Below are 15,429 nucleotides of genomic sequence, written 5' to 3'. Positions count from 1 at the left end.
AGGCGGGGCCAGCAGGTAAGAGGAGTGGGAGTATGTAGAGGGATGTGTACGGTGCCGTCATGCTGGAGGCGGGGTCACCAGGTAAGAGGAGTGGGAGTATGTAGAGGGCCGGCGGGATGTGTACGCGGCCGCCATGCTGGAGGCGGGGTCACCAGGTAAGGGGGGTGGGAGTATGTAGAGGGATGTGTACGCGGCCGCCATGCTGGAGGCGGGGTCACCAGGTAAGAGGAGTGGGAGTATGTAGAGGGCCGGCGGGATGTGTACGCGGCCGCCATGCTGGAGGCGGGGTCACCAGGTAAGAGGAGTGGGAGTATGTAGAGGGCCGGCGGGATGTGTACGCGGCCGCCATGCTGGAGGCGGGGTCACCAGGTAAGGGGGGTGGGAGTATGTAGAGGGATGTGTACGCGGCCGCCATGCTGGAGGCGGGGTCACCAGGTAAGAGGAGTGGGAGTATGTAGAGGGCCGGCGGGATGTGTACGTGGCCGCCATGCTGGAGGCGGGGTCACCAGGTAAGAGGAGTGGGGGGATGTAGAGGGCCGGCGGGATGTGTACGCGGCCGCCATGCTGGAGGCGGGGTCACGAGGTAAGAGGAGTGGGAGTATGTAGAGGGCCGGCGGGATGTGTACGCGGCTGCCATGCTGGAGGCGGGGTCACCAGGTAAGAGGAGTGGGAGTATGTAGAGGGATGTGTACGCGGCCGCCATGCTGGAGGCGGGGTCACCAGGTAAGAGGGGTGGGAGTATGTAGAGGGCCGGCGGGATGTGTACGCGGCCGCCATGCTGGAGGCGGGGTCACCAGGTAAGAGGAGTGGGAGGATGTAGAGGGATGTGTACGTGGCCGTCATGATGGAGGCGGGGTCACCAGGTAAGAGGAGTGGGAGGATGTAGAGGGATGTGTACGGGGCCGCCATGCTGGAGGCGGGGTCACCAGGTAAGAGGAGTGGGAGGATGTAGATGGATGTGTACGGGGCCGCCATGCTGGAGGCGGGGTCACCAGGTAAGAGGAGTGGGAGTATTTAGAGGGATGTGTACACGGCCGCCATGCTCGAGGCGGGGTCACCAGGTAAGAGGAGTGGGAGGATGTAGAGGGATGTGTACGCAGCCGCCATGCTGGAGGCGGGGTCACCAGGTAAGAGGAGTGGGAGTATGTAGATGGATGTGTACACGGCCGCCATGCTGGAGGCGGGGTCACCAGGTAAGAGGAGTGGGAGGATGTAGAGGGATGTGTACGGGGCCGCCATGCTGGAGGCGGGGTCACCAGGTAAGAGGAGGGGGAGTATGTAGAGGGATGTGTACGCGGCCGCCATACCAGAGGCGGGGTCACCAGGTAAGGAGGGGGAGTATGTAGAGGGATGTGTACGCGGCCGCCATGCTGGAGGCGGGGTCACCAGGTAAGAGGAGTGGGAGTATGTAGAGGGCCGGCGGGATGTGTACGCGGCCGCCATGCTGGAGGCGGGGTGACCAGGTAGGAGACGGAGGTATGAGGTCACCTACGTTCTCCCATCACTGTGTGTCTCCACAGATGGAGTCGGGAGGACAAACCCACCAGAGAGATGTCCCCGTCCTCCATTTTCCCAAGACCATCCAGAGGAAGATGTCCCTGAGAACCTGAAGGTAGATGCTGCTGAGCCCTGTAGTACATCTATATAGGGGTGGAGCTATGTGGTCCTACTGTATCTAGTGGGTGGAACTATGGTCCTGCTCTATATAGGAGGTGGAGCTCTCTGCACCTGCTCTATATAGGGGGTGGAGCTATTGTACAGCTCTATAAAGGGGGTGGAGCTCACTGTCCCTGCTCTATATAGGGGATGAAGCTCTATTGTCCTGCTCTATAAAGGGGGTGGAGCTTTCTTGCCCCGATCTTTATAGAGGGTGGAGCTCTCTGGTCCTGCTCTATATAAGGGGTGGAGCTCTGGTCCTGTTCTATATGTGGAGGTGGAGCTTTGTAGTCCTGCTCTATATAGGGGGGGCGAGCTCTGTGGTCCTGCTCTATAAAGGGGGTGGAACTCTGGTTCTGCTCTATTTAGGGGGTGGAGGTCTCTGCTCCTGTTCCATGTAGGGGGTGGAGCTCTTGCTTCCTGCCCTCTATAGGGGATGGAGCTCTCTGGTCCTACTCTGTATAGAGGGCGGACTCTGTGCTTCTACTCTATATAGGGGGTGGAGCTCTGGTACTGCTCTATGTAGTGGGTGGAGCTCTGGTTCTGCTCTATATATGGGGTGGAGCTCTGGTTCTGCTCTATATATGGGGTGGAGCTCTGGTTCTGCTCTATATAGGGGGTGGAACTCTCTGGTCTGACTCTATATAGGGGGCGGAACTCTCTGGTCCTGCTCTATATATAGGGGGTGGAGTTCTCTGGTCCCGCTCTATATAGAGGGTGGAGCTTTGGCTCTGCTCTAAATAGGGGTTGGAGCTCTTTAATCCTGCTCTCTATAGGGGGTGAAGCTCTCTGGTCTTTCTCTTTATAGAGGGCGGACTCTGTGCTCCTACTCTATATAGGGGGTGGAGCTCTGGTACTGCTCTATGTAGGGCTTGGAACTCTGGTCATGCTCTTAATAGTGGGTGGAGCTCTCTGGTCCTGTTCTATATAAAGCGTGGAGCTCTGGTTCTGCTCTATATAGGGGGTGGAGCTCATTCGTCTATATAGGGGTAGACCTCTTTCCACCTGCTGTATACAGAGGTTGGAGCTCTCTGGTCCTGCTCTATATAGGGGGTGGAGTTTTTTTCCCACCTGCTGTATATACGGTGTTAGGGGTCAAACAGACCTTCCAGCTGATGCTGTCTGCTTCCGAATTAATCTTAAATCATAAGAGTATACTCTTGAGGATTCTATGGACTCCACACCGTATGTGTCAACCCAAGAAATGCCTGTTTAATGTTCAATGTACTCAATCTTTATACAGTTCTTCCGAAGCAAGTGGCTTTATGCCAGATACAATTAAAATTAACAAGCACATACATTGATTTACAACATCTCGTCCTCTTATCAGTATGTCCCCCTCTGTGTAGGGAGGTACATTCCTGTGGGCTTGTTAGTGAGTGTCCAGAACAGGACGTAACCCAGTGTTATCCAATTAATATTCCAGGTGGGTCGTTATAATTGGGATCGAACATCTTTCTAGGTGAAAGTTGAAAACCACACAGATATATATATATATGTGTATTATAGCAGTTTGTGAAGAGCTACAAAATGGAGTCTCTGTAGTCTATTATTAAAGCGTCGGCCCTTACACCTATAAGCTTGAACCTTTAGCAGAAGAAAACGCAAATTATAAACACATAAGTATTCTGTGAAATATACTTATCATTCTCTATTTAAAGGCATAAACCTGAATTAACCCCCCACAACGGGGTCAAGCTCTGTGTTCCCACTTTATATAGGGGGTGGAGCTCTCTGGTCCTGATTTTATATCGGATGTTGAGCTTTCTGGTCCTGCTCTGTATAGGAGGAGGAGCTCTCTGGTCCTGCTCTGTATAGGGGGTGAAACTCTCTGGTCCTGCTCTATATAGGGGGTGGAGCTCTCTGGTCCTGCTCTATATAGTGGGTGGAGCTCTCTGGTCCTGCTCTATATAGGGGGTGGAGCTCTCTGGTTCTGCTCTATATAGGGGGTGGAGCTCTCTGGTCCTGCTCTATATAGGAGGAGGAGCTCTCTGGTCCTGCTCTATATAGGAGGAGGAGTTCTCTGGTTCTGCTCTATATAGAGGGTGTCGGTCTGATTCTGCTCTATATAGGGGTAGGAGCTCTCTGCCCCTGCTCTGTGTAGGGGGTGGAGCTCTTTCCTCCTGCTCTCTATAAGCAGTGGAGCTTTCTGGTTCTTCTTTATATAGAGGGCGGACTCTGTGCTCCTACTCTATATAGGGGGTGGAGCTCTGGTCCTGCTCTATGTAGGGGGAGGAGTTCTCTGGTCCTGGTCTGTATAAAGGGTAGAGCTCTGGTTCTGTTCTATATAGGGTGTGAAGCTCCCTGGTCCTGCTCTATATAGGGGGTGGAGCTCTCTGGTCCTGCTCTATATAGGGGGGGGGGAGTTCTCTGGTCCTGCTCTATATAGAGGGTGGAGCTTTGTTTCTGCTCTATATAGGGGTTGGAGCTCTTTCCTTTTGCTTTCTATAGGGGTGGAGCTCTCTGGTCTTTCTCTATATAGAGGGCGGACTCTGTGCTCCTACTCTATATAGTGGGTGGAGCTCTGGTCCTGCTCTATATAAAGGGTGGAGCTCTGGTTCTGTTCTATATAGGGGGTGGGACTCTCTGGTCCTGCTCTATATAGGGGTGGAGCTCTCTGGTCCAGCTCTATATAGGGGGTTGAGCTCTCTAGTCCTGCTCTATATAGTCGGGGGGAGTTCTCTGGTCCTGCTCTATATAGAGGGTGGAGCTTTGGTTCTGCTCTATATAGAGGTTGGAGATCTTTCCTCTTGCTTTCTATAGGGGGGAAATCTCTGGTCTTTCTCTATGTAGAGGGCGGACTCTGTGCTCCTACTCTATATAGGGGATGGAGCTCTGGTGCTGCTCTATGTAGGGGGTGGAGCTCTCTGGTCCTGCTCTATATAAAGGGTGGAGCTCTGGTTCTGCTCTACATAGTGGTGGAGCTCTCTGCTCCTGCTCTTTATAGGGGGTGGAGCTCATTCGTTTATATAGGGGTAGAGCTCTTTCCACCTGCTGTATATAGAGGTTGGAGCTCTGGTCCTGCTCTATATAGGGGGTGGAGCTCTCTGGTCCTGCTCTATATAGGGGGTGGAGCTGTGTGGTCCTGCTCTATGTAGGGGGTGGAGCTATGTGGCCCTGCTCTATTTAGGGGGTGGAGCTGTGTGGTCCTGCTCTATGTAGGGGGTGGAGCTATCTGGACCTGCTCTATGTAGGGGGTGGAGTTATGGTCCTTCTCTATAAAGGGGGTGGAGCTTTGATCCTGTTCTGTATAGGTGGTGGAGGTCTCTGATCCTGCCCTATATAGGGGGTGGAGCTCTCTCCTCCTGCATACATACATTTTGGCGGTTGGTTAGATTTCCCGCCGCTCTGCCATATTGTACTGAATTCTTCCATATGACACATCAGGGTGAAGATGATATTAAAGTGGAGGTAGAAGAAGAGAGGATGAGGGGCGATCACCCGTGGAAGAGTGAGGTGGAGGAGGACGTTCCTGCAGGTAGGTGATGATGAGCTGGGGGGTTGCTCCTTAGCGCCCCGTTGTGGTGTACTTTGGTTGTTGCTGTCTCTGATGGCTCCGCCCCCATGACTATAATTATTGGCTGTGAGGACTGTATCCCTGTTGTCTCTGCCGCCCCCTGAAGTATTACTGGTCGCTGCGGCCGGGCGGATGAAGGGTCCAGCTGGTGAAGGCGTCTCCCCCTCCAGCCTTGCCATGGCGGTGACCTGCTACAGAGTTGGGTCACATGACGGCCCTCCGGATGGCCGTGCTGCTCAGGGTGTCCGCTATCCTCTGTTTCTGTATAGTTCCCATTAGTTTTACTGCTACCGCTGTTAACCCCTTCAGCCCCAGGGCCTTTTCAGTAGTTTAGTCTTTGACCCCTCCTTATTTCCCCCCCAACCTCGCGGTGTGACGGAGTGTCTGTCATGGGATGAGGTGCAGGTTTATTGGGACCGCTGAATAGTTTAAAGCGGGGGTGGAATGAAAATAATGCAGTTGCGCCATTGTTGTGTGGGTTCCGTCAGTATGAATGACACATGGACTGTATTCTGTCAGCACCGTCCAAACTTAGAGATCTTTTGTTTTACTGCGTCCGCCGAGACCCGTGAGGTTGTCTGCCTGCTGATTGGCTGTGGGCTCACCTACTGCTTACATTAGCACCACCTCTCTCTGATCACTTCCTTGGTGGCGTTGGCGTCACCGTTCCGACATTCCGTTATGTCACCGTGTTCCCCATGCAGGATGGTCATCGCTGGACTTGTAGAGAGGCGGCCGTACTGCGGGCCAATATATGAGATGGATAGTTTATAATGTAATCTACCGGTAGATGAATGGATAAAGAGCATCGGGACCGGAGGTGCAGCAAGTACATAGGATACAGTAATGGATGACAAGAAGTAGTGGAGAGATTCGTGTGCGGCCGAGATCAGTCCGAAGCCACGTGCGTCACTACACGAGAGGAGCCCCGCATCCCCAGCAGTCCCATTGGAGTCGGCGCTGGCTCTATATAAAGCCTACCACTTATCTCATGGGGTCTTAATGAACGTGTCATGTGACCAAGAGTCCCTCTTCCATTCTTCCAATCTTCGATTAAGCCAGGATAGAGGTTTAATACATTCCGCTGCCACCAGCGTGTGTCCAGGGAGGGAATGACTGCAGAAAGCCAGTTGGGGCGTGAGCTCAACATCCGAGTCACATACCTCATTTATTATCTTCTCAACCGCCCTCCAATAAGGGCGTTCCCAGCAAACATGGAGGAAGCTCCCCGCATGTAAACCGGATCTCCAAAGGATGCAGGGAGGACGGCGCCATCTAGAGGCCATCTCATCTTGTCGTATGGCGATGCATGGAGAGGTACCTTGGGATGGTCCCAGAATCTGCCTTCGTCTTCTGGGGAGAATCTAATACAGAAGTTCCTTTCCCATTCCCCCACAAGGTTTGGCCTGGTATCTGCAGGGCGACTATTAGTTTATTGTATAACATAGGCATTAGGTGCTTCGGCTTAGTGGAGGAGGACATCGGTGTTTTATACCAAGAGGTCTGCCCGTCTACCAAAGGAACCTGCAGCCATTGTTGGCAATGACGATGGAGATGTGAGCAGATCATCGCTGTAGGGATGTCCATGTCGTATCTGCTACTTCTCGTTGGGTTGGTAGAACTCCATGAGGGAGAATGTTCGATTTGAGTTGGATTGAGTCTCCATGACAGATTGAAGGGGTCCTAAAGTCATGATTAGTCGGGGTTGGGCTGGAGTTGCGGGGGATCACGTTTCCTAAAGGAGTTTTAACATGAACCCTCAGCCACCTAGGGTACAAGTAAGATGGACTGGGAGAGGCAGTTTATTGGTTGGCCCCATAGGAAGGCTCCCTAGTCTAAACAAGCTTGCCGCCGGCACGGGTTGTATGTCTGTTGTGGGAGCTAGGGGTCTCCATGCTGACGTGGGTGCGTAGCTTTATAGTAGGTATATAGGTCAGGCAGACCTATATACCTTTGTATATAGGTCTGCCTCTTGTTTGAGAATATTGTAAGATAGCCTCGGTCTGTTCGAGGTGACGGACAGGAGTAAAGAAAAGGTTGGGGAGTTGGATGGGTAGAGACGGTAGGATGTAAAGTAGTCTGGGCATTATGTCTGAGGATGGTTCTTGCGTCTGAACCAAGAGATCAGTGGGATGCCTAGATGTGTGAGCTGGGTGCTGGACTCGTGTATCAAGCTGGTGGAAGAAAGACAGTTCGGGTGCCTGCACACGAACGGAATTTCCAGCGCGTTATTTTAGGCACATTACGGCCGCCTGCAGACGAGCGGGTCGGATCCGGCAGCGAGAATTCTCGCCGCGGGACCCGACCCGAGAGCCTGCAGGGACGAGCGCGTACTCTCCCGCGCCTGGCGGCCCCAGCTCTTTCATGTGCCGGCTGCGGCGCAGCCGGCGCATGCGCAGACCGGAGCCGGCGGCCGGGTGAGTGCGTGCCCCGCACAAAAATAGGACATGTCGCTGCACTCCTATGCAAACTTTCAGTGGCAGAAATCCCGCAGGAAATCCCGCGGCGGGATTTCCGCCCGTGTGCAGGCGGCCTATCTGCCCCAGACCGCAGCCAATATACTCCTATGAGGATCCGCAGTTGTCCCCAGACGGACGGATTTGTATCGCGTTTTTAAAATCTGCGACCTGTTCTAATTTGGGTTGGATTCTGCGCGTGAAGCCTCCGATACAAGTGAATGGGTGCGTTTTTTCACGCAGTACATCCGCAGTGCAGCTGCAGATGGAGTCACTGGTTGCTATGACTACAGGAAGTAGGCATGGTAGGAGGCGTCCCAACACACAGCAGAGCTTCACAGGCACATTTGTAGAGGGAGATAGGTAGTATTTCTTGCCAATGCAGGATGTAAGAATGCAAAATCTGTAGTAATGAATTCCTCTTGTGAATTTTTTTGCAGTGACTGAAATAAAGTCACGCTGGAGAAGCGCCTGAAAAAAGTTACATGGATCAACCATACCCACAAAGACATCTGCTCACCGGGGGAAAGCATGTTGCCAGAATAATTTAACGGTGCTCGCACAAGCAAGAGGGACAAAACGGAGTCTGGGTGTTGGTTTTTAAGCTGTTTTCCAAGGAATGGGCAGTTCTCTAGGGGTTGGGTTTACAATAAGGGGCGTCTGCTGGTTTTTCTGCGCGTTTTTTTCCACAACACATCCGCGTATATCCGCGCGTGATTTTTCACGCATCCGCACCTATCCGCAAGCACATTTAGGTACCATACGCGCGTGAAAATCCGCTAGCGGAATCCGGAACGCTCGTGTGCAGGCGGCCTTCTGCATCAGATTCAGAGATGTGTTAGGCCGCCTGCACACGAGCGTTCCGGATTCCGCTAGCGGATTTTCACGCGCGTATGGTACCTAAATGTGCTTGCGGATAGGTGCGGACGCTTCTATTGCGTTCGTCCAGGCATCCCCATAAACCTGAGCGGAGAGTTGAAGCCAGGATTGTTCCTTTCGATTCTTGTTTAAGTACTCTGGGCAGTTACTGTCCCATATGCTAGGGAAGTCCTGCATCATTGCGACAAGTTTGCCCATGTCGATTATTCGTTACGCCTGGTGGCTGGTGGCTGCAGGCTGGTGGCTGATGGCTGGTGGATGAGGTGACTGGAAGGACAGTGCTGCTGCTGAAATTTGCCTGTGAAGCTCTGTGCTGTGTGTTGGGACGCCTCCTACCATGCCTACTTCCTGTAGTCATAGCAACCAGTGACTCCATCCGCAGCTGCACTGCGGATGTACTGCGTGAAAAACGCACCCATTCACTTGTATTGGAGGCTTCACGCGTAGAATCCGACCCAAATTAGAACAGGTCGCAGATCTTTTCAAGCGCGTGAAAAAACGCGTTACAAATCCGGCCGTCTGGGGACAACTGCGGATCCTCATAGGAGTATATTGGCTGCGGTCTGGGGCAGATAATGTGCCTAAAATAACGCGCTAGAAATTCCGTTCGTGTGCAGGTACCCTTAAGGCCGCCTGCACACGGGCGGAAATCCCGCGGCGGTATTTCCCGTGGGATTTCCGCCGCTGAAAGCCTGCATGGGAGTGCATTACAATACGCACTCCTATGCAGACGGCCGCGGTTTGGCCGCGCGAAATCTCGCGCGGCAAACAAACTGCAGCATGTCCTATTTTTGTGCGGGCACTCACCCGGCCGCCGGCTACGGTCTGCGCATGCGCCGGCTGCGCGGCAGCCGGCACATGAAAGAGCCGGGGGCCGCCAGGCGCGGGTGAGTACGCACTCGTCACTGCAGGCTCTTGGGTCGGATCCCGCGGCGAGAATTCTCGCCGCCGGATCCGACCCGCTCGTCTGCAGGCGGCCTAAGTAAGTTAGGGAGCATTCCTGCCACTCCAAGGGGAACCGGTGTGAAGGATGCTTTGATCGAAACAAAGGGATCCCCCCGCCCAGAGCCTCACATGTAGACACCACCCCGCCCGCGCCCCCTCCAGCCCAGGGCCTCACATGTAGACACCGCCCCCGCCTCCCCCCCCCCCCCCCTGCCCAGGGCCTCACATGTAGACACCGCCCCGCCCCCCCCCCCCCCCCCCCCCCCCCCTGCCCAGGGCCTCACATGTAGACACCGCCCCGCCCGCCCCCCCCTGCCCAGGGCCTCACATGTTTTGGGCCAAAACATCCAACATAAGGATAATGGCTAATTGTGAAGCCATCGGAGCCGGGGGACGTCCGTTCGGGAGAGATGGTAAAACTCGCTTCATTTCCTCAACCGTCACCGGACACGGTACAAGTTCACAGTGGGAAGGGGACGGCGTGGGAGGCGCAACTGGGCCAGGAAAGTTGGCATTGCAGAAATACGTTGTTCCCCTTCATCCGGGGCACATTGTCTCAGATGTTTCATAGAAAAGAGCCAATTCCCTCGCCGATCCCCTCTGTGGAGCGCCCCTGGGCAATGGATGCCTCCTCTCCGGCCTTGTATGTAAGGGCGGACATGAGCTCCCCTCCCCTCTGTGGAGCGCCCCCAGGCAATGAATGCCTCCTGTCCGGCCTTGTATGTAAGGGCGGACATGACCTCCCCCCCCCCCCCCCCTCCTCTTTCTGGAGCGCCCCTGGGCAATGGATGCCTCCTCTCTGGCCCTGTATGTAAGGGCGGACATGAGTTCCCCCCCCTCCCCCCCTTTCTGGAGCGCCCCTGGGCAATGGATGCCTCCTCTTTGGCCTTGTATGTAAGGGCGGACATGAGCTCCCCCCCCCTCCCCTTTCTGGAGCGCCCCTGGGCAATGGATGCCTCCTCTCCGGCCTTGTATGTAAGGGCGGACATGAGCCCCCCCCCCTCCCCTTTCTGGAGCGCCCCTGGGCAATGAATGCCTCCTCTCTGGCCTTGTATGTAAGGGCGGACATGAGCTCCCCTCCCCTCTGTGGAGCACCCCCAGGCAATGAATGCCTCCTCTCTGGCCTTGTATGTAAGGGCGGACATGAGTTCCCCCCCCCCCCCCCCCCCCGCCTTTCTGGAGCGCCCCTGGGCAATGGATGCCTCCTCTTTGGCCTTGTATGTAAGGGCGGACATGAGCTCCCCCCCCCTCCCCTTTCTGGAGCGCCCCTGGGCAATGGATGCCTCCTCTCCGGCCTTGTATGTAAGGGCGGACATGAGCTCCCCTCCCCTCTGTGGAGCACCCCCAGGCAATGAATGCCTCCTCTCCGGCCTTGTATGTAAGGGCGGACATGAGCTCCCCTCCCCTCTGTGGAGCACCCCCAGGCAATGGATGCCTCCTCTCTGGCCCTGTATGTAAGGGCGGACATGAGCTCCCCCCCCCCTCCCCTTTCTGGAGCGCCCCCAGGCAATGAATGCCTCCTCTCCGGCCTTGGATGTAAGGGCGGACATGAGCTCCCCTCTCTCTGTGGAGCGCCCCTGGGCAATGGATGCCTCCTTTCCGGCCTTGTATGTAAGGGCGGACATGAGCTCCCCTCTCTCTGTGGAGCGCCCCTGGGCAATGGATGCCTCCTCTCTGGCCCTGTATGTAAGGGCGGACATGAGCTCCCCCCCCCCTCCCCTTTCTGGAGCGCCCCCAGGCAATGAATGCCTCCTCTCCGGCCTTGGATGTAAGGGCGGACATGAGCTCCCCTCTCTCTGTGGAGCGCCCCTGGGCAATGGATGCCTCCTCTCCGGCCTTGTATGTAAGGGCGGACATAAGCTCCCCTCTCTGTGGAGCGACCCTGCGCAATGGATGCCTCCTCTCTGGCCTTGTATGTTAGGGCAGACCTGATCCCCATTCTGTTACCATGTAGATACAATTTATGTTTCATACGAAGGAAACTCTAATACCCCATGTACCCTGACAGATGACTGACTAATTAGCTACTATAGAATATGCAGCCGGAGCGGGACAGCGCCGCAGCCGCTAATAGTACAATACAGCTGTTACCATGCAGCGTGGCGCGGGGTCCCGCGGCCGGCGCGCGCTGCTTCGGCGTCCTGGAGCCGTGACCTCAGGGCTCTCTCGGCGACGTGGGGTGGCCGGTGTGCGGCGGCGTGGGCGGGTCCGCCCATAGGGCGCCGCCCGCAGCCCTTCCTCTCTCTTGTACTGAGAGTGGGGGAGTTGGCTCCTCCCACTCTCCGCCCCTGGGCGGAGTCTTGCAATTATAAGGCTGGCAGTGACCTCAGCTCGCTGCCAGTTATTGGTTCTGTCTGCTACTAGCTAGTCTGTCTGCAGCTACTCTCAGCTAGCCCTAGTTTGCCAGTTTCCTCCAGCCTGCCTGTAGCTTAGTTTTGTTCTGTTGGTCTGTTCCACCTGCCTCTTCTGTCGGCACTCTGTCCCCCGTCAGTTAGTTCCATCTAGGTAGTCGCCAGGTCCCTAGCCAGAGTAGGGACCGCCGCCCAGTTGTCCGCCTGGGGTTAGCCAGGGCCGAGGCAAGTAGGCAGGGACAGTGGGGTGCGGGAAGTTCAGGGCACCCCACCTGGCGCTCGGGAGGGCAGAGTGCCGTAACATAATAACTGGCCCTAAAAACTGTTTTTTTTCCATGGAGGCGATCAGCGCCCTCGCAAACCAGCTGCAAGCCCTGGTGCCGGTGGTCCAGGATTTATCCGCCCGCATGGCGGCCCAGGAGCAGCGGGGGTTGTCGCAGGGGCGGGACGCCTCAACCAGTCCCGAACCCAAGTGCCCTCTTCCCGAGGTGTTCTCTGGGGAGAGGAACAAGTTTTTTGTTTTCCACCAGGCGTGTTGCCTGTATTTTCGGATGCGCCCCCGTTCTTCCGGGTCGGAGGCTCAGAGGGTCGGGCTGATAATGTCCCTGCTGCGGGGCTTTTTCCATTCCCGAGGGTTCCCCTTGTCTGCAGTCCGTGGACGCATTTTTCCAGGAACTCGACGAACCGGACTGAGCGGGGTTGGCGGTTTCCCGGCTGTTGGCATTGCAGCAGGGGTCGCGTTGTGTGCAGGATTATTGCTCCAACTTCAGACGCTATGCGGGTGATACGGCCTGGAACGATAGCGCTGTGAAAAACGTTTTCCTGCAGGGCCTCTCGGACGCGGTAAAAGACCTGTTGATTTCTCATCCGGTTCCCGGGTCCTTAAGGGAGGCTATGGAGCTAGCGGTGAAGGCAGATAGGAGGCTCAGGTCTAGGAAGCAGGATAGACAGGCCTGTAGAGTCAGGGAGGTCGTTTGTCCTGTTCCCTCTTCTTCCGTACCTGTCTCTGTCCCTGAGCCAATGGAGGTGGATCCGCTGGACCCCAAGGAGCGACGCCGGATTCGATTGATGCATCATCTCTGCCTCTACTGCGGGAAAGCTGGACATCGGGTGATAACCTGCCCTCTGAGGCCTCAGCGCCCGCAGCCTGGACCGGCGGAAAACTCCGAGTCCTAGGCGATTGTAGGGAGGATCGCCTAGGACTACAGGTACTTCCCAGACTTCTGGTACCTTGTCAGGTTAGACTCCGGAATTTTTCCCGACCTGGGAAGGCGTTTATTGACTCCGGAGCAGCCGCTAACCTGATAAGCATGTGTTTCATTAGACCCCTGATGGCTGAATTTGTGGCGCTGAAGACGCCCATTTCATTTTACTAGTATTGATGCTACCCCTCTCTCTACAGGCCTAGTACGATGGAGGACCCCAGGGTTACAGTTCATGGTGGGGATTCTCCACTCAGAAGAACTATCATTCCTGGTGATGGAGAAAATGTCGGTAGACATGGTACTAGGGATGCCGTGGTTGGCGTTGCACAACCCCCAATTTAATTGGACCACCCGGGAGCTGACTCATTGGGTACCATCCTGCCATAGCCATCTTGCTCCCCTTCCTCTCTGCTCAGTAGATACCGCACTCATTCCGGAAAACCTGTCTGACTTCCGGGATGTGTTTTCTAAAAGACTGTTCGAGACCCTGCCTCCCCACAGAGAGTGGGATTGTGGGATAGACCTTATTCCAAATAAGCCCATCCCTAAGGGAGCCATTTTAATTTATCCGGGCGGGAGCATGAGGGTCTCAAGAGCTATATTACGGAGTCCCTGGCCAAACGTCATATTAGGCCATCCCGTTCCCCTGCTGGGGCGGGGCTCTTCTTTGTCGAGAAGAAGGATGGGACATTGAGGCCTTGTGTAGATTATCGGGCCTTGAACTAGATCACAGTTAAGAACCAGTGCTCTCTGCCTCTGATTCCCGACCTCCTGAATCAGGTGGTGGGAGCCCACTGGTTTTCTAAACTGGATTTAAGAGGGGCTTATAATTTGATCCGTATCCGCGAGGGGGATGAGTGGAAGATAGCCTTCAATACCCCGTTGGGACACTTTGAATGTCTGGTGATGCCATTTGGCCTCTGTAATGCCCCTGCTGTCTTCCAGGGGTTTATGAATGCGGTCTTTCACGACGTCCTGGGGGTGTTTTTAGTCCTCTACCTCGACGACATCCTGGTATATTCTCCTGACTGGGACTCTCATGTGCAGCACCTTAGGTTGGTACTAACCCGGTTACGTGAGTGCCAGTTGTTCGTCAAATTGGAGAAATGTCTGTTTGGCACTCAACAAGTGTCCTTTCTGGGGTACGTAATTTCTCCAACGTCCGTGCAAATGGAGTCGGATAAGGTGGCAGCTATCTCCCAGTGGGCCCGACCAGGTAATCTGAAAGCACTCCAACGGTTCTTAGGTTTTGCGAATTTCTATCGCAAATTCATTAGAAACTACTCGGTTATCGCTCAACCGTTGACCGATCTTACCAAGAAGGGGGCTGACTTGGTAAGATGGTCTCCTGAGGCCCTGGAGGCGTTCGATCCTCTCAAAAGGGCGTTCTCGGCCGCCCCGGTGCTCGTCCAACCTGACCCGCAACTCCCCTTCTTCGTGGAGGTTGATGCATCTGAGGTGGGGGCTGGCTCGGTGTTGTCCCAGGTGGTCAGCAGAAGGGCGGGCTACAGTCCATGTGCATTCTTCTCACGCAAGTTCAGTTCGGCAGAGCGTAATTACGATGTGGGCAATCGAGAGTTATTGGCAATCAAGTGGTCCTTAGAGGAGTGGCGCCACCATCTTGAGGGCGCTCGGCACCCCGTCACAGTGTACACCGATCATAAGAACCCAGTATACCTCGCCAACGCTAAGCGACTCACTGCACGTCAGGCCAGGTGGGCACTGTTTTTCTCTAGATTTAACCTCGTAGTGACGTATCTCCCGGGGGCTAAGAATGTAAAGGCTGATACTCTCTCGCGGAGTTTTGGGTTGCCAGACTGTGAGTCGCTTCCTCCCGAAAATATCCTGGAACCTGGGGTTGTGGTTGCGGCGGTGGACTCTGGTCTCATTCCCCGCCTTCAGAGGGCTCAGCAGGACGCTCCCCCAGGCCTCCCAGAGGACAGATGGTTTGTGCCAGAATCATTGCGCCTCACGGTTATTGAAGAGTCCCACTCGTCCGCTTTCGCGGGTCATCCGGGAGTGCAAGGGACTCTGGATCTCTGCTCCAGGCTCTACTGGTGGCCTGGCATGTCTCGTCAGATACGCGACTTCGTAAAGGGGTGCTCTGTTTGCGCACGCGGCAAGAGTCGTCCGGAGGGGCCCCTGAGACCGTCGCCCGTGCCGTCACGCCCCTGGTCGCACCTTTCGGTAGATTTTGTTACCGACCTGCCAGAATCACAAGCGTTCACCACCGTTCTGGTGGTGGTGGACCGTTTCTCGAAGATGGCCCATTTTGTGGCATTAGAGAAACTTCCTTCGGTGATCGAATTTGCCCAGGTCTTAATTAAAGAAGTTGTCTGCCTCCATGGAGTTCCTGAGAACATTGTTTCCGATCGCGGGGTTCAGTTCGTGGCTTAGTTTTGGCGGGCCTTCTGCAGAAA

The 15,429-nt window shown here is 55.2% G+C and overlaps 2 protein-coding genes across 3 annotated transcripts in view; one reads left to right on the top strand and one right to left on the bottom strand.

The window, feature by feature from the left end:
* The window catches only part of LOC136617429 (zinc finger protein 300-like), a 1,148,901-nt gene that overhangs the window by 438,964 nt on the left and 694,508 nt on the right, over positions 1–15,429 (bottom strand). The gene's annotated exons all lie outside the window — the stretch shown is intronic.
* The window catches only part of LOC136617674 (zinc finger protein 300-like), a 186,700-nt gene that overhangs the window by 68,995 nt on the left and 102,276 nt on the right, over positions 1–15,429 (top strand). The window contains exons 1-2 of one of the 2 annotated variants that reach the window (XM_066594278.1): positions 1,553–1,612; positions 5,044–5,134. In XM_066594278.1, coding sequence (XP_066450375.1) covers positions 5,083–5,134 — 52 coding nt within the window. In that variant the 5' untranslated portion in view covers positions 1,553–1,612; positions 5,044–5,082. Of the gene's footprint in view, positions 1–1,552; positions 1,613–5,043; positions 5,135–15,429 lie in introns of those variants that run through there. The other variant, XM_066594277.1, reaches the window with a different exon arrangement.

Source organism: Eleutherodactylus coqui, chromosome 1 (genome assembly GCF_035609145.1).
Source record: "Eleutherodactylus coqui strain aEleCoq1 chromosome 1, aEleCoq1.hap1, whole genome shotgun sequence".
NCBI classification, from domain to species: domain Eukaryota; kingdom Metazoa; phylum Chordata; class Amphibia; order Anura; family Eleutherodactylidae; genus Eleutherodactylus; species Eleutherodactylus coqui.
The sequence above is the reverse complement of the archived record's forward strand: the minus strand, read 5'-3'. Positions and strand labels throughout refer to the sequence as shown.